The sequence below is a fragment of the Falco peregrinus genome, chromosome 7 (assembly GCF_023634155.1).
Source record: "Falco peregrinus isolate bFalPer1 chromosome 7, bFalPer1.pri, whole genome shotgun sequence".
NCBI lineage: Eukaryota > Metazoa > Chordata > Aves > Falconiformes > Falconidae > Falco > Falco peregrinus.
The window spans coordinates 7,605,230-7,629,047 of NC_073727.1; the positions used below are offsets into that span (position 1 = coordinate 7,605,230).

The window sequence follows — 23,818 nt, forward strand, 5'->3', positions numbered from 1 at the left end:
CATTTTACACCTAGGAAAAAATCACTCATAAGCTCCACTCCTTAGTATCAGACTGTCAACATAGTCAACCTGTTAATATAAATAACATAAGGGATGGAATATCTTCCACTTAAGACTATAGAGGCATACTATGAATTTCTGCTTTTCTATTAATCACTAGGATAAGTTTTACAAATGCATCAACAATGTAATTACAGGTTGCAGTGAATGTGACTCTTAACTCTTCTCCCATGCACACTGTACCAGTGCATGCTGCAAGCCTACGTTAGGACCTGCTTCATTTGTTCTGAAACAACGAGATTCATTCAAGGTCACCTATTCAAAATCCTCACTGAACAGAGATCCAAGAAAGATTTTAAAATGCTTTGAACATCGAGGAATCTTTTTTTTTGTCACATACAAACAACTGTATTAAGTTAGATTTAAATCAATACAGGGACTGACGTTAAGAGTCGCTACACCTTAGGGAATTAGCCCTTGGCACCTTACTTGGTAGGATCAGCTCTGCAATAGTATCCAAAAAACACATGGGCATTTTTCAGAAGATATCCACTGGAAAGAAAGCATAACCTTTGAATTCACCCAGCACCAGGCAAATCAGCAGTGACCATCTTGCTAGAGCTAACTGTGAACCCCTCTAGCTTTCATGCACAAGCGATACACTGTGCCCAAGAACTGAATATAAAGCTCAGTTTTATAATGACTTACTCTTCTGATGTCTAAAATAGAAAAAGCTTGAAAAATCCTAGGGAAAAAGTATAAATGCAGCTTTTTTGTTTGGATCATTTCTTTTCCTCCTACACTCTCTGCTTCAAAGCAACATTGATTACTACTGCAGCTGGACTGACACCTCCACTATGATAGCTTTTATTACTTGTATTTTGATAGCAGCCACAAACACATCAGACACAATACACTCCCCAGAAAACTCCCAGGCTAAGTAAGAAAACAAGAAAGAGATACCTAACATATTTATAAAATACAGTATGTTTTACATTACATATGTGTGTTAAAAACAATTTTATGTTTGAACCTTGAAATATACCTGACTTTAGTACTGCAATCTTTCACTTATTCACTACAGTGTTCAAAACAATAATAATAAAAAAGGAGATATTTCAAAACAGTGCTATAGCATCATGAGATGCTATATAATATGAAAGGCACAAATGTGAGATAAGATTGTTGCTCAGAGCAATGCAACTGAAAAAGCAGACCAAGCAAGATGTTATCATACGTAAAAAAGGTTGAAAATACTCTGTAATGAAACTTTTGGACCTTTCAGAATTAAAAGATTTTCATTTCCACATTAACTGTCCATTTGAAAGGTGATTTTATAAATTACATTGAAACAACAGGTATGGTGGACTTGCAACTATGCTCTCCTGTGACTTGTACTCCAAATAAAACATGTGAATCTAGTGCCTTGGTGTTATTCAGAGCATGGCTGGGTGGCAACTCTGGGTGTTTGAAGACAGAGCACGACAAGTGCACAACTAGTCAAACAGACACATTTGCAAACTCCAAACAAAGCCTCATCTCAAAACCTTGCAGTTCCTTGTTAAACTCCAGTTAGCTCACAGCTTTAGCTATGAACCTCTATGACAACTATATCTGGACACCTCAGCAAGATCCTCAGATTATATCACTACAATAATGACTAGAAAGTCCTCCTTAAGTCCTTGCACGTGAGAGGTTACAAAGAGAACATAACCATCGCCTCCTATTACCGTGGCTCTGGAGAAGAGTAGGCACTGTGAGGGTGACACAGCTGCAGGAAGAGCTGGGAAAAGGGACCAAGTGACTGCTGCCCTCCCAGCCCACCTCTCCACTGTGTGCTACCAACCTGAACTACTCCAAGGGATTTTTTTCCTTTGCTATGACTAAGCAGTCAGCCTTAAGAGTAGGACCTGAACTACCTTGGCATGTTGCAATATACAAAATACAAGCATACATTTACCTACAGACAGATGGACTTCCGTTGCACACAACTTTCAGATTTTTAATGAGGAACTACCTTTTTGCTCAGCCTACCACAAACCATCTGTCATGGTTTAACCCCAGGCAGCAACTAAGCAAGACAGAGCAATTTGGTCACTGCCCCACTCCCCCAGTGGGATAAGGAGGACAATGGGGAAGAAAAAGGTAAAACCCATGGGCTGAGATAACAGTTTAATAACTGAAACAAAGTAAAATATATTACTACTACTACTACTAATGAAAAGGGAGATAACAAAGAAAGAGAGAGGGGAATAAAAGCCAAGAAAGACAAGGGATGCACTATACAATTGCTCACCACCTGCTGACCAACACCCAGTCAGTCCCCAGTCCCCGAGCAGCGATCAGCCACTCCTGGCCAGCTGCCCCCAGTCTATATACTGGGCATGATGCTCTATGGTATGGCATAGCCCTTTGGTTAGTTCAGATCACCTGTCCTGGCCCTGCTGCCTCCCATCTCCTTGTGTGCCTGCTCACTGGCAGAGCCTGGGAAACTGGAAAGTCCTTGACTTGGGGTAAGCACGGCTTGGCAACAGCTAAACCATCAGTGTGTTACCAATATTACTGTCATATTAAATTGAAAATACAGCACTATACCAGCTACTAGGTAGAAAATTAACTCTATCCCAGATGAACCACGACACCATCCCAGCCAGAGAGCTAAACAACATACATGGTAATATATGTATTTATATTTATTAAAATCATAAAATTATTCTCCATTAACTTTAAAGTTGGTGGAAAGGGATAGGAGACAAGAAAGAAAAAAAAAATCAATCATGGTGTAATTTAATTGCAGAATCATACAACAGTTTGGGTTGGAAGAGATCTTAAAGATCATCTAGTTCCAACCCCCTGCCATGGGCAGGGACACCTGCCACTAGACCAGGTTGCTCACAGCCCCATCCAGCCTGGCCTTGAGCACTGCCAGAACTTCTCTGGACAGCCTGTTAACAGTGTCTCACCACTTTCACAGTAAAAAATTTCTTCCCGATATCTAATCTAAATCTACCCTTTTTCAGTTTAAAGCCACTACCCTTTGTCCTACCATTACATACCCTTATAAAAAGCTCTTCTCTTAGCTTTCTTGATCCCCCCCCACCCGAAGGATGCTTTAAGGTCCCCCTGCCTCACTGGAGCCTTCTCCAGGCTGAACAACTCCAACACTGCCAGCCTGTCTTCATAGGAGAGGTGCTCCAGCCCTCTGATCATCTTCATGGCCAATTCCTTACCCTCATTATTTTGAATAAATTTCAGAGTCATAGAAAACAGCTGGGCTGGAAGAGACCTTTAAAGGTCATGCAGTGAAAGCCACCTGCAAAGAGCAGGGATATCTTCAAATAGATCAGGTTACTCAGAGCCCCATCCAGCCTGGCCTTGAATAGATCCAGGGATGGGGCACCTACCACCTCTCTGGGCAACCTGGTCCTGTGTTTCATCACCCTCATCGTAACAAATTTCTTCCTAACATCTAGTCTCAATCTACCTTCTTTTAGTTTAAAACAATTACCCCCTTGTCATATCACTACCTGCCCTTGTCAAAAGTCCCTCTCCTGCTTTCCTGTTGGCCCCTGTAGGTACTGGCAGGCTGCTATAAGGTCCCCTGGAGCCTTTTCTTCTCCAGGCTGAACAACCCCAACTCTCTCAGCCTGTCTCCACAGCAGAGGTGATTCAACCCTCTGATCACTTTTGTGGCTCTCTGCTGGACTCGCTCCAACAGATCTGTATCCTTATGTTGGTGGCCCCAGAGCTGGACGCAGCACTCCAGGTGGGGTCTCACCAGAGCAGAGGGACAGAACCACCTCCCTCAACCTGCTGGTCACGCTGCTGTTGATGCAGCCCAGGATACAGTTGGCTTTCTGGGCTGCACACCGCTGGCTCATTTCCAGCTTTTCATCCACCAGTACTCCCATTTGGAGAAAGTGAAAAACAGTATAGAAAAACTCCGATCAGTTCCTACTCGCCACAGTACAGCATTTGGTACTTCATTACAGAGTTTATTACCTCTATTATTTAATCACCATTTACAGTAGGAAGAAAAGCTAGTTTTAAAACAGACAAATAATACTAGAGGGGAAAAATTCTTATAAAGCAGAAAGGAAAAAGAAATGTTTCATAATGAAACTGTAAACTTAGTTAAGCCTTAATGAAAATTTTAGAAAATACAGAAGAAGTAATTTCTTTAGACTTTTTTGACTAAGCATTCTTACTTTTTTCATATAAAATTTAGATTCTGAGTCTCAGCTTTGATTTTGTACTACTTTTTTCCCCCTCAAGGTTTATTCAGTCTAGCATGAAACTCTCAGGTCAACAAAGTTTTTATTCAATGCAGCATTATTTTTAATTACTATTGCCTTTTGAAAGTACTCTTTAAGAAAAAAAAAATAAACATTTTATAAATTAGGGGGAAATTTGTGCATGCCTTCTTTCTTTTTCATATTTCAATATTGTTAACATTTAGCTGTAAAGATTTTTTTTCCTCATGGAAAAAATACTCTATCACTTGAAATTAATTTGTATGAAACACAAAGCTTGTGCTTCATATAATCCCCTTAAATGGGGATTAATTTGAAGTTAGTGACTGGTTTAAAGCTGAGTTTAAAGTAGAAATAAACATTGCACATGGGACTGACCTGCTTCTATTATAAAACCTGCTTCAGCTTCTGTAAGCTTATATGTGCTCAGACTGTTTCTACAGAAACCCTTATTGCAAAGCTGTCAATATTAGAGGAGCTTGACACTACAGATTTACTGCCTTCCATGCTGTTAAGAACAATAACCTGATTTAGTTCAGCCTGGATGGTCTCTTGTCATGGAGTGAAAAAGGAAGTGGAATAAATCACCCTTACAATTAGGTCGTTCACTGAGGTTTTCCAATACTATCCTAGTCACCCTTCTCCTGGAAGTCATCTTCATATGACTTAAAGTGGAATGTCATTATCAGGTTCCCATATGAAACTGAATAGGCATAAATTTATGGCAAGAAAAGAAAGGAAAACATGTACACCAGCAAATCACATGCACACGCAAGTATGACCTTAAAACCGTAGATACACAAAATACACACACATGCATGTACGCATGTATGCATGCATGTACAGCATATCCTCTTTGCCTCCAAGTTACATTTATAAAGTAAGGAGACTAATGGTTCTCTTGCTTGTGTTGCAGCTCCTACTCAACAGTTACCCCTGTGAACATACTGGAAGAAGCAAGCTGCACGGTTTGGATGAGCAGACCCTAAAATATTCCAACAGAAGAAAGCCTCACGCTAACTGGTTTTGATGCAAAACAACAGGCTGGTTAAGAGTCTCAGGTCAACTATGAGTTTGATTAAGTTGAACATGCGTGACACAGCGATGGTAATCTTCTGTCATACACTGATGCTCAGAGAGTTAGTCACCAGGAATAAAGCAGTCAGAAATGAAGAAAGGTAGACAAATAAAACTATACTGATCTACTGAACAGAAGGGCTTGGAACGCAAAATGGGAAAAAAATCACTCTTGTTATAATGACAATACTTTTAATTATACATATTCAGTGAAAAATAAACTATTAAAAGACAGAGTAAAATACTTCCAATTAATGGAAGTAAGGTAATGTTGAAACTTAAATGAAGTATTTTTCCCTTGAGGGTTTTACTGTACTATATTATTTAGCTTAATCCAACTTAAATTATAAACAGAATGGTTTTGTAAGCCCCCAGAGAAACGTATTTTATTTATAATGTATTTCCTTTGAAGTGGTTATGGAAATCATGTTCTTCCTGAAGTCTGTATCTCACATACCACCTACTGCTGCAAACTAGTCAGTCCTCAAAAGTTAGACACGATCAGTCTTGTGAAGTACAGTACATGAAACCCCAAGATTTTTTTAAAATGCCAGAGGAAATACAAATCTGTAATTCCAAAACCTGATAGCCTTCCCTCCATAAAAAGGTATGGAAAGATCTTTGTTGATTAAAAAAAAAATGTTTTTTTTTCAGAGGGAATGGAACTCAGCCATAATCACTCCACTTGGTTTTTCAATGTATCTAATGAAAGAAGAAATTTGTACACTATACCCTAGAGGGACTTTCAGCTGAGAATAAGTATATTTTGTAAACTTAAATTTAAGTATGTAAATATTTCCATCTTTCATTTAAATCACAAATCCTCCAAAAAATTAATTCTAGTACAAAAAGTACACTTTCTTTCAGGATGCGAGTTACAAATGACCAGTTTGATTTTATCCTCCAAGTAATTAGTCTATTTACAAATATGTAAGAAACTATGAATGAATAAATTGAACCCCAGTCTACGTGGTCTCCTTACCATCAATAGGTACTGCATAGACTCAGTTAAATAACTAGAAACAAGAGGAAATTGTCTCCAGAAAATTAATTTTCGTTATTGATCTTATTTTTAAAGCACAATAGTACCCTATCTTTATGGATGAACCAATAACTCAACAAACCAGCCACAGATATACAATCGTCTAAGCTGTGATGTTTCTGAAATAATGTCAGGCCAGGTCACTTCAAAGGGACTAGGAAAATAAGCACTGTAAGATTTGGCTGATTGTGCAACTGCTTACGCCATGAACTCATGACAGCCGCAGTCACTAATTACGTATGCTTTGAACTGGTTGTTCTTTTTGTCAAAGCTACTCTTCTACTCTAACCTACTACCAAAATCTATAAATAAAAGAACAGATAAATAAATAAAAATGCAAGTTCTTATTAGCTTTGGATTAAGAGCTTGAATAATTTTTCAAGAGATAAGGTATAGGAGCAAATATTTCTGCGTCACTACTGTATAAAAAAACCCACCAGTGCCCTGGAGTTAAACTTCTGTTTGAGATAGTAGATTCTGTCAATATCACAGCTACAGATGGATACTTAAATGCAGAAAAAAAAAAGAAAAAAAAATCACATTTATGAGTATTTAAAAAATACAAATAAATTTTAACACTTTTTTAAAAATAAATAATCAACATAAATATACTGCTGTAAAACATTCTAAGAATGGCCATTTCCTCTGGCTCTTCTTAGATCAGACATCATCTAGTTCCTGCTTGAAAGTTACAGCAATTGTGTTAGAATTTGCGTTTTGTACTAGAGAGCCGACCTGTACCACAACCTTTGCAAACATCTATATTTTGCTAAAAGCTACCAAAGCAAAAGCATTATTTGTGTTAAATGACAAATGCATGTCATAGTGACCATTACTCTTGCATTTTGAAGAGGAAAGATTTTAAGATTCTGACAGCCCGAACAGCTTAGCTAATGTACCTTTGCTATGCAAAATGATGATGTTCTTCTTGACTAATGTAATGTGATCAGATGAACTGACAAATTCTGTTTAATGCGCTGAACATTTGTGGGCAGTAAAGCACATTATTATTTCTTCATACATATAATCCCTTAAGAGGTAGCATGACAGTGCAGTGTAAATCTAAAGCAAACCATTAGATTTACTTGCATGAATGGCTTTGTTCTTGTTGACTTGGTATCAAGAAGAAAAAAGAAAAAAAAAAGATAATTTAATTTCTCTTTCTGAAAACTTTGTTACTATATTGCAAGGATTATAGGTTTTGGTGCTTTAACCTCTTACTTTTTTGCTCACTGTTTCCCCACTGCCACATCAGGGTCTAAATGGCAAATGTTTATATAAGGAAAGAGATGTAGACTGTAATAAAATTTGCAGAAGTTAATCATATGAATTCATGTATTTTTTTTTTTTTTCCTTTTAGGCCAAAACTGAATACAGTTCACTTCCAATTCCTTTGGGGTACTCTGAATTTTGGCACTAATTTAAAAATGTCCTGCCAAGGAATAGCTGTGCCACTGGTATCTGCAGAAAAGGATTCTCCTCAGACTTGATATCGTCTCCAGCATGATAAATGTCTTTTGGGATTGTTTTCCTGCCCATCAGTTACGACTGGGGAAGATTTTTGATACAACAGGGAACATGAATCTTTTCTCCAGTTCAGAGCTAGTAACCCACTTCTGAATTGAGACAATTTGCTTTTAACTACTAAACCAAAAAATTTGTTTTCAGTATTTTATTAATAGAAAATCTGTCATCTGAAAAAAAAACCCCAACAAACAAAAAAAACCCCAACAAACCCACAACCTTTCACCTTATACAAAATACCTGAAAAAAAATCTAAGTAAAGTTGGAATATGGCCAACACATAATGAAAGGCAACACCAACTGTGACTGAATATGGCCAGCTGTGTAACAGCATGCAAGATACCATGTCCTAATTTCAGGATATGAAAGCAGGAGTCAGCATTGTTTCAGGATTCATCTGAGGCACCTTTGGTAGTATTGAAGCCATAAAGATCCAGCCAGCATGAAAATGATTTCCTGAGACGGCTTGGTTAGAAGCTTTCTCCAGATAGAACTGAGTGACTGAAATCTCAGGGCACTCCAGAAACAATCACAATAAGCTGTCAGCGCCACAGTCCCTAAAGCAAGTATGTGAGGAGAGCTGTTTTCTGCGTAAGGAGAGTATGTCAGCATGTGTAAATACAGGTCATTTAAACCACTGCTATATTTCCATGTTTATAGTTCACTTCCACAAAATTAGAAATGCAAACCAAGGTGGAAGTTTTACAGAAATGTGTGAGGAACATAAAAGAAAGAACAACTGTAACACAGACATAAACGCTGCAGCCTACCGACTCATAAATTATTTTAAATGCCACTGCAACTGAGACATAAACCAGCATAACATACAAGGGAGAAAGTAGTAAAATGATAATGAATGCTGGCAATTTAATCAGAACAATTTAGTTCTTTCCCTAGGTTTACTCTCACAGAGGGAAATGACTTGTTGAAACTAAACCCAGCCAGCATATCAAACTCAGAAGGGAAACCACACTTTTCAAGAAATTGAATTCAAATTGTTGGATTCTCACTTCTGCTATAGAAAGACTGAATTATTCTGCAGGGAAATCCTGGAGGTAGAATATTGGCTGCATTTTTTTATTTTTTCTGAAACTCATAGAAAACTTGAAGGTTTGTGCAGAAGCTCGTGGTGATCAACAAGAATAACCTGAAGGCATCTTTCTCCTGATTACCAGTACCATGCCACTGCACTACTCTTCTTAAAGACAAGCATAGGGGTTCATTCACGTAAACCTGTTCAGCCTACCTCTTACAGGGTAGGTCTTATTCTGCTGGCTGCGTAGCTGTAATAACAAAAAGCTCAAGATTTGCCAGCTGCTTGAGAATTTATTCAATATCTCTGCCACGTTTTATGTCTAAGCTGAAATGTGCGCCGCTGCAGCTGCTGTTAAGAGTTAGCTCAGGTACACCTACAGGAATGACAGGCATCACAGTGTTCCCAGAACCCTCAAAAACTTAAAATTGATGTGACAAGGAGACCAAACACATCGTGACATATGACGGTCTACACTTGTGTGCCTGTTGATGATAAAACACATTGCAAAGTTGGAGGGCCTTAATAAATGATTTTGTAGTCCATGAATTACAAAAGGCCATGACTTCACAAAGTGAGCACTGTTGCCAAAAATCAGCTGTTCCCTGTTATGCTTGGAAAGATGTAAGTGACTATATATGTTTCTTTGAAGTTTACCTACATGGTCCAGTGAGGAACATCAAAGTGGCTAGTTGGATCAGGCACTGTGTAGCTCTGTGAACTTCTCTTTTGGAAACAAAACTGGTAGTATGTCAGCATGTAGGCTGTGAACAAAACAAAAGAGAGAAGAAAAACTATTAAAATAGGTTATGGACACACGGGGGAGGCACAGCCATACAAGCCAAAGGCCTCCTTTGGACCAAGAGAAGGCAAAAACTATTAATACTTTCTATTGCTAAATATTTTATTCTTTTTAATCTTAGAGACCTAGCCGAAAATAGAACAATTAAACTGTGCATGTATCACAAATCTGGAGAAGTGGTACTGACAAGCCTTTGGGCTGCCCACACCTACCCCCAAAGGGCTACGCATGATTTTTTCAAACCCAGTGACCAAATTGGAATGAGGGTAACAGTTTCTCCAAGACAGCACACATAAGTCTGCAGCTGAGTCAGCAAGGGAGCTTTGCTGGCTTGTGCCTGGAAATTGGCACCTCTGGGCACAGAGAGAGATGGGATGCTGAGTTTGCCCAGACACCAGAAGCAGCTCAACAGTCTCTCAAGCTAACCAATTTAGAAAGCTGGTTTGGAATATTAATTTTCATATAAAAAATGTAAAAAGCTAGAAAAATAAAAACCCCTAACGTATTCCATACATTACATTTTCAGCTGCATTTAATATACTGTTGCTTTTAAAAGTTGACACAACTACAGAGGAAGCAAAAATAATAATAAAAACCTAAACAACACACTTTCCTCTGCAAAAATGGTAAACTACTAAAGTCAGAAGTGTAGGAGACTGATTAACCACTGACTACCATGTTCCCTTTCATTATATATAATTAGAGCCAAGTGGAACCATGTGCCCTTACTCATTTATTGCCTGCCATTGCAGCCTAAGGCTTCAAGACCCCTCTGAATAACAAACGCAGAAGAGTGATGCTGAATCAACAGATGCTCCATGTGTTTGCTCAGTGTCTCAGCCTTTACCAGCATGCCGAAGGATTTCACTCCCAGGTGTTATAACAAGAAGCAGCTGACCAGAGAAGGGAACTGACTGGCTATGCTGGATGCACAGTTTCCTGGGGGACAAAAAACCCCCAACAAAACAAACAAACAAACAAACAAAAAAACCCAACCAAAAACCAACAACAAACACACACACAAAACCCTGAAACTGAAAAACCCAAACCCACAACAACAACAAGGCTGAGATTATTAACAGAACTAGACTGAGATTATATTCCAGTTCATTTGCAGAACGGAAGAAAATACACATTTACTACCCAACACAGCACTTATAAGACAGCTCTGATACATCATGAAGCAGGAAAGTCTCTCCCTCCTCTGGTAAAACGCTCTCTTGGAAGACAGCCATGCCCTCTGTTAACCCTGCACAGCCAAGAAGCACAATGCATCAGAGCAGAGGCAAACCTTACACCAAATGAAGACAAGAGAGGCTGTATTTGCAAGAATGAGTGGAATGGAAGCAAGATCAGATGAAATACAGCCAGGAAGGAAGGAATACAGATTATTTGTTTTAGAAAGAGTGCCATGCAGTTCTTAACTGGAAGGAGCCTGGACACATCAGTGGCAAACTGTCATAAGAGCAGACATTGATACCCTTCTCCACCCAGGCCAACATTTAGGTGAGATACAATCACTCCAAACCCAGTTCCTGAAGCGTTTTTTTTTGCTAGGCATTTCTTTGCTGAGCCATTACACTGCTACTCAAACTCTGTTTCTGCCACTGCTCCCAGACCCACAATGCAGAGGACGTGCAGCACCCTTAAGGAAACATGTCTGCACCGAAGGTCACCAGCAAAGAAAGCAAAACTCAGAGGCAAGGAGCAGCCACAGAGCTCACGTGCATCATTTAACCACCTCCCACATGGAAAGAGCTTTCACTCTAAAGCGATGCAGGTCTGTACAGGTGTTGCGGAGCCTTTGGTGGCAGAGCTCAATCTTGTGGATCAGGAAAGATGGTTCCAGACTTTTCAAAATAGCAGCTCTGGTTTCAATACTTCAGTGATGTGGCAGTGAATCTACACCTTAGTCATTCACTCTTCTATTAAACTACAACTTGCACAGCATGTGCTGGCTATTGTTGAATTGAAGTTCTAAAAGGTCCTTGGTGGAAATCTTATGTATGGTCACCCATGAAACAACAATGAGAATTAGACTTAGAAACACTTTAAAAATTAATAGTTCAATTATTTTTTTATATAGAAAATAGAAAGGATGAAAAGCATTACTCATTCACACTATCAATGCAGAAAAATAATTTTTAAAAATCTGCTTCATTGCCAAAGCCAGTTTTAAGTCACTTTTAAGACTGCAAATTCCTCCTTTTAGTTGAGGAATTACAGCTTCTGACAATTAAAACTGGAATTTTAATAATGTTTAATAATTTCCCTCTTATCAAGTTATTATGTTTTTAGCTTGAAATAAACTAACTCATTATTAAATTAGCTTTTCAAGCTATTCTCAATAAAGAAATTTTTTCCCAGTAATTTTCTACTATATTTTAATTTTATGGCATTACTATCAAGAATCCAGTTTTACTCCCCCAACAATGCAGGTTGTGACTCATAACTTTGGAATTCATTGCCCTAATTTACAATAAACAAAGACTCCTCAAATAAGCTTGTGCTGTTTGTATATTCAGCTACAAAACTAATAAACTCTACCCTCTATGAAAAGCAATCAAAATCTGTTGGCAATTCAGCTTGTGCGTCCATTTGAAGCAAACACGTCAAAGTTTTATCCCCACACATCTTTCCATCTTGGTCCAATTTGATTCTTTCAGAAAAGAAAGAAAGATTGTTATCTGACAGAAAGCATTTGGAAGTAGATGCTTATATGTTAATAAGAGGGTGGACCTGTAATACACATCATAAAATGTGGTTGCTAACATCTTAAATACCCAGGATAAAATCATGGAAGGTTGATTTGGATTTTACACCTGGAAAACAATGGTTTGAACCATTCTGAGTTGATATAGTTCATTATTCCTCTATTCCTTCAGGGGCGCTTGTCCAAAAAAAAAAACAAAACCCAAAACCAACCAAAACCCAAAAAACCCAGGCTGAAGATGAACCTGCACTTGGAAATTGAGTTCCTGTATATCATGAAGTAGGTTTCTCACAATCAGAAATAAATTTCACAGACTAGTAAAACTATGTGTATGATAAGATGGATATTTCACCTGAGTGTTTATCAACAGGTCAAGGTGACTTTATGGGACCTTTTTTTTTTTAAATGAACTTTGGGCAATTTTGGTCTTGCCCTGAGGAAAGAAAAAAAATTGGAGAGACGTAGTTACATATTTGTACTTTCTTGCCAAAATGATCCATGCCAAAATTAAATCAACACTGTACAAATCACGCTTATCATCCTCAAAAATGCCTATAGGTTTACCTTACACAGATGAAAGGCATTTTAATAGTTTTATGGCTATAACCCTGATGACTTCACAAAATCAGATAAAAGGCATATTGTAATATCAGCCTTGCAGTTTCTATTTCCAATGGACTTTAAAGGGCAGAGAATCTTTTGATTCTTGAGTTTCAGGTACAAAAAAGGCTGCAAGCTGAAAGAGGTGTCTCTGCCTTGCATGTCTTTCACTAGATCTCATTAGACAGAGGTTAAAATCATTCTGGACCAAGACAAGATCAAAGCTGGATGGTAAGAGACTGCAACTGCAATGTATATACACTTGAAAAGCACCCCTGCACTGATACGAGGAAAACATGCCACACCTAGCTCAAAACAGCATTGCTTGCTGGGAACATGTTTTTTGTTGTTTATTTATTTTCACATTCTTAAGAGTTCGCTTTTTACCTTAAGGAAAGAGTCCATTCATAAAAAGAGTTTTTTCTTGTACGACTGACAAAAAGAATCAAGCCAGTTTCCAAGCACAAGCTGCCAACTCAACTCAAGCCAGCACAGGTCAAAAGTAGGTAAGAGATCTGCAAAGTTGAGGTACTACAGAACTGTACAGCTTTCTGATTAGATAGCTCAAAAATGAGCACTATCAGTATAGTAATCATGGCTCATGCATTTAGAAGAATATATGGTAGAATAAGAAAAACACATTAAAAATAGAACTCTTTTTTTAAAAAAAAAAACAAAAGTGAAACAAAATTGTTTACAATTTTTTCTGGAAATGTACTGGAGAAGTATTTTCAGGGTTTTTTTGGGGGGTTGGGGTTTTTTTTTTTTTTTGCCAATGTCTTTGTGAACTCACTTCTTGAAGTTTGGAGGCTAGACCTGTCAAATGGAGTTTAAAAGAAGCACAAGATCAATTTAAGTTCCATGTTTGTTATGGAAGTAATATTTAAAATGCTGAATCGCTTGATGTGCTCAAAGACCTCATTGCAATCACTGGCTATCAGTGGTCCCCTTCACACAATCTGAAACGATGGGATCACCATCTATAGCCCAATAAACATGTTAATATTGCATTTTGCGTTGAACTGCTTCAAAAGGCTTCATTAAGAAAGAACCGTTCTAGAATGCCCTATACATTAAATGGAAGAAGAAGGCACAGTCTCATTCTAGGAACTTGGACTTAAAAGACAAATTGATGCCCTGTGTCTGCTCTAAACAGTAGCGACAAAGAAAGTTCTTCCTGTATTGTGCAAATGTCAACTAAGTCACCACTGAACTGTATCATCTTCTGCGTTTCTGAGGTTGTAGCAGAAATTCCATAAGGCCAAAATAAAAGGACAAATTTAGTGTCAGACAACGGTTTGTTCAATTTATTCAACTTGTATTTTTAGAGGATGACTGAAAATTATAATTATAAAAATAATCCAGTTTAACTGAGATAAAAATTAATTATTAACATATTGAATTTAGACAATGTTCTCAAAAAAGAGATGTCAATTCATAGTACTGGCTCAGCCAAATCTGTTTCAGCTGCTGAATAACTAGAAGGTTTAACTGTATTTTGAAATTCTGAGGAGTATGGTAAAACAAAATCAGGATATTTCAGGTATGATTTTAATTTGGTAGTCTTATAGCTCAAAAATTGTTCAGCCTAGACATATCACATTTGTTTGACTCTAGAATCGTGACTTCAGTGTTTTATTGGCAAATTGAGTGGCTATTTTGGAAATAGATCTGCTCAGCGTAAAAGTGTTCAACTCAGTTCAGCTCATATACAAAGCATCTCATAAGTGTACTACAGTGTCTGAATACAGTAGCACAAGCAGTTAGGAAAAAGGAAAACATCAGGAAAACACAATGACTAGAAGAGTACTTCAGTTTAATTGCTCTTTACCACTTACATATTCTATGTATCTGATACGTAATCACAAGGGCTTTTTAAAATCTGAGAAGTGATTAGAATCTCTCTTAGATTTTGATTCCTCTGGGTGCCTACTGAACGCCTGACTTCTAGCACATCTGTTTTTAAGAAAACAAAGATTATTTTTTTAAAACCAGTTTGTTAAATGTCATGTATAAATTTACATGACGTTGCAAGATTATCATGGCTAAACAGATGAAATCAGGAAGCTCACTTATTTGGTATACAGTTATCGGCATCAATAATCTAGGAAGTGATCCCACTAACTATAGATATCTTCACAGTTACAGGCATGTATCTCTGAGCTGTACAGACTGTGCAGTCAACACAGGAAAAGCTGCCATCAAAGGATGATTCAACAGAACTGATGTATTTCAGTTGTTGGCTCGAGGATGCGATGAAGTAAGCCTTAGGAGTAGCTCATGACTTCCATCCATTACACAGCACATTTAAATCTGGTTTGATGAATCCATCCCAATTGTTCGCTTCTCACGATCATAAATCAGTAACTGTAATAACTGTTTCTTGAAATCCCTTTCATCCACTGTTCAGACTATAAATATTCTGATCCATCCAGCCATTCAGGCTCCACTAAAGATATATACACATGGAAAAAAACCACATACTCTTTCTCACAGAAGTCAACCTTATCTGAAAAAAAAAAAAACCCGTCCTGAGCAAACATACCACTCTGTTTCTTCCATACAGAGTTTCACTGTTAACAGTTAGTCAAAAGTTTTAAGCTATTCATGAGTCCCTTACAGACAGCCTTTTCTCCACCTATCACTGAAACTGAGAAAGATGTTTCCCCCTCTCAAGGTTTTCAGTGTCACTGATTTCTCTAAACAACAACAATAACAAAAAAATCTCATAAACCAAAAGAAATTTCAATATTTCAGGAAATATTTGGCTGTGACATGTACACAAGATACATACCTGGTGTGTTAAGTCTGAGAGAGTAGAAAAGCGTAAGTAAAGTTTTGAATTATCATATGAGGCAGTGGAATGCAGTGCGATTAATATGCTGCTTTATAAGTTGGAAGCAGATGGACATTCCTGAAAAGGGATGGCAAGTCTGTTAATGGAAATGTGCTGCCTGTGCAGTGGGGTACCCAAGTAGGAGATGTCCCATAACTTGCTCCTTCCCAACTATGCCTGCTAGGCAAAGAGGAAAATCTCAATAATAATGAATTCCTTCCTAAACTCCATTTTGTATGAAGTACACACAAAATTACCCAACAATTGTCTTAATGAAACTTCTTATGAGAAATTATGGGGTTGATAAAGATGTTTATAAGCACAGAGAAGAGAGAAATTGTTGGCAAGAGGCAATAATCTCCCACACTCACCTACCAAAATCTACTCTCCTACGTCAAAAAAGTTAACAATATGTACACGCAAACCATAAACCACCCCCTAAATGAACCCAGACAGTGGCTGCAATGCAGCTTTTATATTCAAACATATAAAACTATGTCTCTGAGCAAACAAAAAAGGTCATGAAATATTAAATGTTCAGCTCCTTCCACACCCAAGAGCTACAGACACAACAGCTGCATTTGCATCTGCTGGAATTAGACTTCTGTATCCAAGAAGTTTTACTGAATCTATTTGTGGACCTGAAGAAATCACTTTTAGTTTTAAAATGTATTTTAAATTAAAGAGCAATTTTAAATCCTTACAGCTCAGAAAGGAACTGATCATTGTAAAACTGCCACAGGGTGAGGGCATGACCTGCGGCCAGGGCCACCTTGCCCACACACTGGCCAGGCCTGGCAGCCCTGCGGGACTGGCAGCCCGGCCGGCGGGCATCAGCTCCGGCCTGAATCCCAGTTCCCTGTACAGCGGGTGGCTTCCTGGGCCCAGGGCAGGACCCTGGCACACTCGATGGAGGCATCTGCACCATCTCCTGCCACTGTGGCTATCCCCTGGCACCCCAAGGGAGAGGCACAAATGGCGTCCCCGAGAAGGGGAGAGACATTCCTGCACACCTCGGGGACACAGCAAACGTGGTAGCGGTGGCATGAGCCACGTACAAATCTCACTTCGAATATGAAATAAATTGAGTGAACAGGGCTTGGGTTTACCTCTGCTGTGGGTGTGTGTGCCCAGGTGCCAGCGGGGGCTCTGTGAGGAGCGGCAGGGGCTGCCCCGGCTCCAGCGGCTCTGAGGTGCCACCGCAGGGCATGGCGGGGCCCGCAGCCGCACCTGGCTGCCTCACGGGAAGGGCAGCTCAGGACGGGCAACACGCTTTATAACTTTTAAAAAATTGTGAGACGCAACAGTGTGAACAGCCCAGGGTGAGCAGGGTCACCCCGCAGCCCCGGGGGGGTCACAGCCACAGGACGTGCCCTGCAGGAGCTGCGGCCCGCGCAGGGCCCAGGCTGGAGCAGGGTCACGGGGCAGGGCAGGGCGGCCGCCCATGGAGGCCCCACAGCAGGGCAGGCAGCAGCGCCAGGGGGACGGGGCGGCACAGGGGAGCCGCCATGGGCTGAACACAGGCCTTGTCCCCGTCTTCCAGCAGCACCACAGAGGTGGCTGCAGCAGCTCAGCCATTCTGGTCCACAGCAGGGAGCCCTGAAGGGTTGCTCTTTGGGTGAACTAGGATCAAAACAAACTCCCACAGGCTACAGCTCCATACAGTGTGAAATGTCCAAGCTGTTGTGGGCAACAACCTCAGGCTTTAGCAGGATGCTTCTGCTACCTTGTAAAGGGAGTTCTGCATGGCCTGGCAGCCACTGTGCTCTCTGATGCCCATGTCCAAAGACACAGGTTGCCCATTTTGGATGCTGGTGCACAACAGGGAGATCTGCGCTTCTGTATATGACAGCCTAACTCTACTTAAGCCCCAGGACTGTATATATATCTAGTAAAGTACCATTTACAGATGACAGCAACATCTAACATAACACAAACCAGTGTGGGAAAAGCTGCTGATTTTGACTTGTAAGTAAAATTTCTCATTGCTAAGGAATGCAACTTATCGCTCACTGCTTTTCTGTGGTGGTGTGAACAGCCATGAGGCATCAGGGCTGAGGAGCAAAAACGGAGAGAAGTGCTCACTGCAGGGACATACTACTGATCCCCTATGGGTGAGCATCACAAGGAAGCTCTGGAATTGCAAGATGCCTTTGCCCATGTCTGAAAATCTGCTAACCTCTGTAGATCACCTGCATTATGGCTTTCTGTGCAACTGAAGTTAAACATCTGTTACTAATTTTTTTAATCGAATTAGCATACAGAACTTCAGTATTGGAAAAAGCAGCTCAGCCATTTCTACCCTATCAGTATCTTGAATTTTGTTTGAATGTTTATACAAACTAAAAGATAACCAGTTTCGGCTGGTGGGGAGAAGGGACGAGGAAGCGAGGAAAGAAAAAAAAAAATAATAATATCTGGAAGGAGAACAACCCTGACATGAAACCCTTATGTCATGCCACATTCTGTCATTAAATTGACAATTTAATCAACAAATCAGACTCCTAAAATTACAAAGTATATTATGTCACCCCAATGCCAATACTTTACTAAAACTAGACAGATGGCCCAGGAGAAATAAGCCAATGGCTTTCCTATCACCATTTAACTCTTCCGCTCAGATAATACAGGTTTGACTTTGCACAGGATTTATTTAATTCTGAGTATCGGAAAAAGCTTGCAACTGATTACTCCTGAGGGCAGTAGTAATCAACATTTGTTGGTGATATATGTTTGCTCAGGTGGGTTAATGTGAGAAAAAATACTGTAAATAACTCTGGAAGTATATAAACTCAGTTGGTGGTATATGAGATTAAGCTCTAATTGAGATGTTATCTATGAAAGGAACAGAATCACATATATCCTACCAGGACAGAGAGTAGGTGAGGACCAGAAGTTGTGTGCACTGTATGTAGGCTCTGACTTCCACAGTCAGTATCATAAGAACAGGCATAAGAACACTCCTGTGTCACAGTGCTGCTTGGCTATTCTGTGATTTTTCAGGTGATTACAGTAATGGAAGTGCTGTCATCTAGACAAAATGTAGAAGTAAACATTTCCCTTGAGAACTGAGAGCAACCCCAGTTGCATTTTCTAGCTGGGATAACCATGGGTTTTTTGCCTATACACATTTCCTTCTCTATTGCAATTTAAATCAGCGAGCAGTAGTATTGTTTCTATACCTTCACAGTAGAAGTGATGTGCCCCAAAGCATAATAATTCTGGTTTTCCTGTATATACAGTTTTCAGAGTGATGCTTTGGGAAGCAAAGAAAACAATGGGGGTTTTTTTGATAGATGCTAAGAGCGGAGATGACTCTAGATTTTTAAATATTTAAGAAAACTAAGACACCTCAGAAACTGGGAAGAGGATTCATTATCTGTTTTCTTTCCCATTACAGGCAGAGGTGAAATTATAGTGAAAGCCCCTTTTCCTCCTCGAGGAAAGGTTAACTATATCAGACCAATCTCAAAGTGATGTGAACCAATGCTGCCCGCAATACTAAAGTTTTCAGGAACCTAGCTAGGTTCTGTGTAAAACAAACAAACAAACAAAACCAAACCAGACAAACAAACACACACAAAAAAAACCCCACCAAAACCCAAACAAAACCAAAAAGATCTTTAAGCCAATAAACAAATCTGAAGGTAAGAAGAAAAGTCCCCAGGTTAGACTGGCAGGGACTGTTAGTTTTTATTTTATTATTGCCTTTCCCTGGAATACAGGATGCTGTGTATTCCCTACAAATATGTTTTATTTAATGTATTTTCTGCTTCTACAGGCACTTAGGCTCTTGGCAATAGCCTTCATTTCTTATACTCTGTTTCTGAGACATCCTATAATTGTGGTTTTTGACCTTTTATTGTAAGTCATAAGTTACATGTAAGGTCTTAAGTGGCCCCCCGGAGCATAAGAGCAAGATGTACTGTGAACCTTCTGAACTACACATTCACTAAATAATTGCAATGTTTGGGGATAATCCTTAAAAACACAGGTGCTTCCATTCCTATGGCACACAATCACATTACCTTTATGTTTCTGCTGAAGTAATGCAATTCCAGACTTAATAACAATATTAAATTGCCTAATTAATTTAGAAGCATTAAAGCACACCAAGATGTATTGAGACAATTAAAGATCTTTAGCAGCATTGCCTTATGACAGTTGCTGCCTCTGGAAGACGACATGTTAGCATACAATCAGCCCAAAGAAGGGCTCTCACTGGGACAAGATTTTAAAATTACTTCATAACAAAAATTCTATGATCATCTTCATGGGGTTCATGAGTCAAAAAAAGTCCTGATTTATTACAAGCTAACAATGAAATTACAGAAATTATGTATCTTGCTGACAACACAGAAAATGAGACAGAAAGCTCAGCTGTTTTTCTAAATGCAGTAAGAGGAATTATGTCAAAGGCAGAGTTAAACCCCCCAAAGTCTGAGCTCAGGTAACAATCTTGCACTAGCATAATAAAATGCCAATGCAGAATACCCAACAGAACTTACTGTGTTGGGCTTTTTCTTGCAGAAAATGTGCCTGTATGGGTAACTTCTGAATTAATGGGTGTGGATTCCACCCAAAACTAAGTCAAGAGTCTGAATAAAAATCCCACATTTTCCTTCACTAGTGATACAGTGAAGATCTGAAGATTTTCCAAGCCAGCAAATATCACCCTCTTTACAGCCATATGAAAGTGGTCTGAAAACCATTGATTGCTAAACTAAACTGCTAAAGCTTGTATGAAGGTCTGTCAGAGCAACATGGCTTACTCAGTAATTCCTATATTTCTACTTGGTTTGTTTGTCTATGGTTTAGTTAGCAACATTTCTGCTCAGAAATGCAAGCATTAAGGACATATAATGAGAAAATGAGTTTGATGTTAATTATTCCTGTGTATGACATTTTATGGTTTTCTATCATAACACCCCTAACCTTTCTAAACATATGCCAATGGAGAAATCAGTTGGCTTCATGATTCATAACTAAAGTTTGGCTTTGCCATGATCTCTACCAAGGACAGCATGTTGTTGAACTGAGCCCCAAAGCTGAGCTGAGAGCAAGGCATTACTCTACATCTGCTCCAAATTCCTCCTTGTTTCAAAGATAATGCATCCCTTAACCATCCTTATCCATGGGAAAAAGACTGACCTTGTATTGAACGGATTATTCTGAGCACACAAAGCTACGCTACCACCCATTCAGCACCACTCTTTCAGCATATGGGTCTTGGTGGTCCTGCAGACATCTTCCCCTCCACTGTACACCCTGGTACAGCATAGTTCAGCTCCAACAGGCATTAAGGCAGTACTTCATTCCCTCCTATTTTATTTTTTTTTTTAAAAAGTGCTGTCAGCCAAGCAAATATATTGCTTACAGACAGCAACACTAGCTGTTCCAACTCTGAATGTTATCATATTCCTATAGCTATTCATCTTTTTAGAAAAGAAATTGCCTGTATGTGCTTTTTTCAGTTTAGGAATCAGGTCATAATCTCACTCTGCATTAAGTCAATAAAAGAAATCTAGCGTCAACCTGCATGAAGCAAATATAATGTAAAAAGAGAAGGAAGCATTCCTAGTTGCTCAATATTGGTCCTATTCTGGAAGAAAAGCTTGGCCAAGCACTAATGAAACTGCTTCTGATGTCATCTATTCATTTGAGTAGTACAGTTTTCTTATGGGGAGCTAATTTAACAGGAGTATCAGTTCAAACAATCGGATGGTTATACTTTAGTCTAGTCATTTTCAAGGACAGTCTTTCTACCTTGCAGCAGATAAATAAATTTCATCTACAAAATTTTTTTCCCTACCGCATAACTTCAAAAAAGTGAACTTTTCAAAGCCCTGCTATCTGTATGGTTACACAGAGTAGCTCTTTCTCAGCCCAGCAAACACAAGGAACAGCTGGGACGGGAACATTTTAATAAGCCTGTAAATTCAAAAAGCAGTGTGAAATTATGAAAAGTGTGTTGATGCCTCAAACACTATTATATATGCATTAGATGTAAAAATGTCACTTATTAAAAAATATACCGCTCTGAAAGAGAAGAAAGCAGAGTAAGGAAATGTGATGCTTAAGAGTAAAGGCCCAACAATGCAAGCTCCCGTGTCAGGTAAGCCTTCAACCAGGTGGAATTGTCGCCTTTTTTCAGGCAGAAAGAGTGGCTGTTGCTTGTTTACGTGCAGATTTCAATGAGACACTTTTCAAAGCAATGTTAGCTGAAACAGAGATTTGCTCTGGTGCCGAGACTAGAATTTTATAATGGAAATGACTCTGACAATTGCTTTAACTTAAAAGAAGCTTATCTTTTCACAGCTGTCTAGCATTCAAATGACTTGGTAAACTCATAATACTCTCCTCAGTACATCAATGTACAACCAATCTGCGTCCATTTAAATATAACCCTTTCTCTAAGTTTTTATACTTTAATGGAGAAGAAGCATGTATCTTGTTTTGCGGTAAGGAGGAAATTCCGCTCTGAACAATAGTTTGTTTCTGGTCTTTTTAATGGTGCAACAGTACTTACTAAATGATAGGGCAAATTTGCTGGGCTTTACCCTAGTTTTTTCTCCCAAGTGTGAGATTCTAAAAAAACATCTTAAATACACATGAAGTTATTAGAAAAATAGCTTATCACCAACATACTCTGCTGCTCTGCAGTGAAGGTTATTGCCCATATCCTTGCCTGCCAGTAATCCCAATTAGTAATTAAAGCTGCTCCAACACAACTACACTACTCAACTGAATTCTCAACTCAAAAGGAAGAGATACAAGGAAAGAAGTCACTCCACTTTTGAATGCATCTTGCTCAAGATGAAGAATCCATGATGCTGGTATAATTTCTCAAAAAATCTATGCACAGCATTTATACTAATTCACTCTTAGACACTAAAGCTTTTAGGAGAAGAAAAAAACCCAAAACAAATAGACACCCAACTCAACTAAAAAAACCAACGAAGTATCGCCAGGAGCCAAGATTTTAGGGTGATCCCGAATCTGCATTGCACTCTTGGAAGGAATTTGTATGCTTTGCTGAAATAATGCTGCTGCACCAAGCACCCCGCTAGCCTCGGTGCCAACCAGTTTGTAGAGCACAGCAGTTCCCCTGGGCTCCTCACACAGACCAGCGAATCTCATGCCAGGATTAGTCCCTAAGTAACAAAGGAACCACACAGGTGGCTCCAAACCAAAGCCTCAAAGAGAAGTTTCCAGCTACACTTTTCTTTATTTCCCTTTTCTTGCCTTTCTTAAATATAGGCACAGTTTTCCCATAACTTATAGCACACGATCTATATACATCTATCTCTCTGTTTAAGAAACTAGTTTGCCGAATTCTCCTACAAGGATTGATAAAATGACAAGATTACTACGTGCTCCATGGCAGCACATTCCAGAACATTGCACTGCAAGTCATATCAGAAAAACATGTTGAGCTGTAGCTCATTCACTAAAAGGAAATGAAATTTTTCTTCTTCCAGGGAACCACTACAATTTCTTATACCCAGATTAATTTGTATCTACTTTAATTTTCCAGCCACAGGATCAGAAGATCAGCTACTTCTCAATTCTGTATCTGTAAGAATTCAAATCAAAATACAAAAAGGTTCAAAAAACCTTTTAACAAATACATTACATCAAGAGTAAAATACAGATACGGATCTAGTGATAAAACAAAACACACCAAAAAAAAGACGATTAAATTCTGATTTGTTACAACACCTCAACTGATGCTGAGGACTGTTTTTTTCCACTCGCCAGAGAAAAGTCTAACTGAAATCTTGTAAGAATTTTAATAATGAAAAGCCTTATTTGCTGTAACACAGAAGTTCTTTTACTTGTTCAGAAATTTGAAAAATAGCAAATTCCTACCTGAGGTTGACATATCTTCAAATACATTATAGCAAGGAAACGAAAAAAGGACAATTAGAAAATGGT

The 23,818-nt window shown here is 38.9% G+C and overlaps 1 protein-coding gene across 4 annotated transcripts in view; it reads right to left on the bottom strand.

Annotated features, from left to right (window-relative positions):
- The window catches only part of CHRM3 (cholinergic receptor muscarinic 3), a 284,319-nt gene that overhangs the window by 119,682 nt on the left and 140,819 nt on the right, over nt 1-23,818 (bottom strand). For 3 of the 4 annotated variants that reach the window (XM_055811232.1, XM_055811234.1, XM_055811233.1), the window contains exon 3: nt 9,591-9,693. The exons of the other annotated variant lie outside the window; for it this stretch is intronic. In XM_055811232.1, the coding sequence (XP_055667207.1) occupies nt 9,591-9,688 (98 nt within the window). In that variant the 5' untranslated portion in view covers nt 9,689-9,693. The remainder of the gene's footprint in view (nt 1-9,590; nt 9,694-23,818) is intronic. 4 annotated transcript variants of the gene reach the window in all.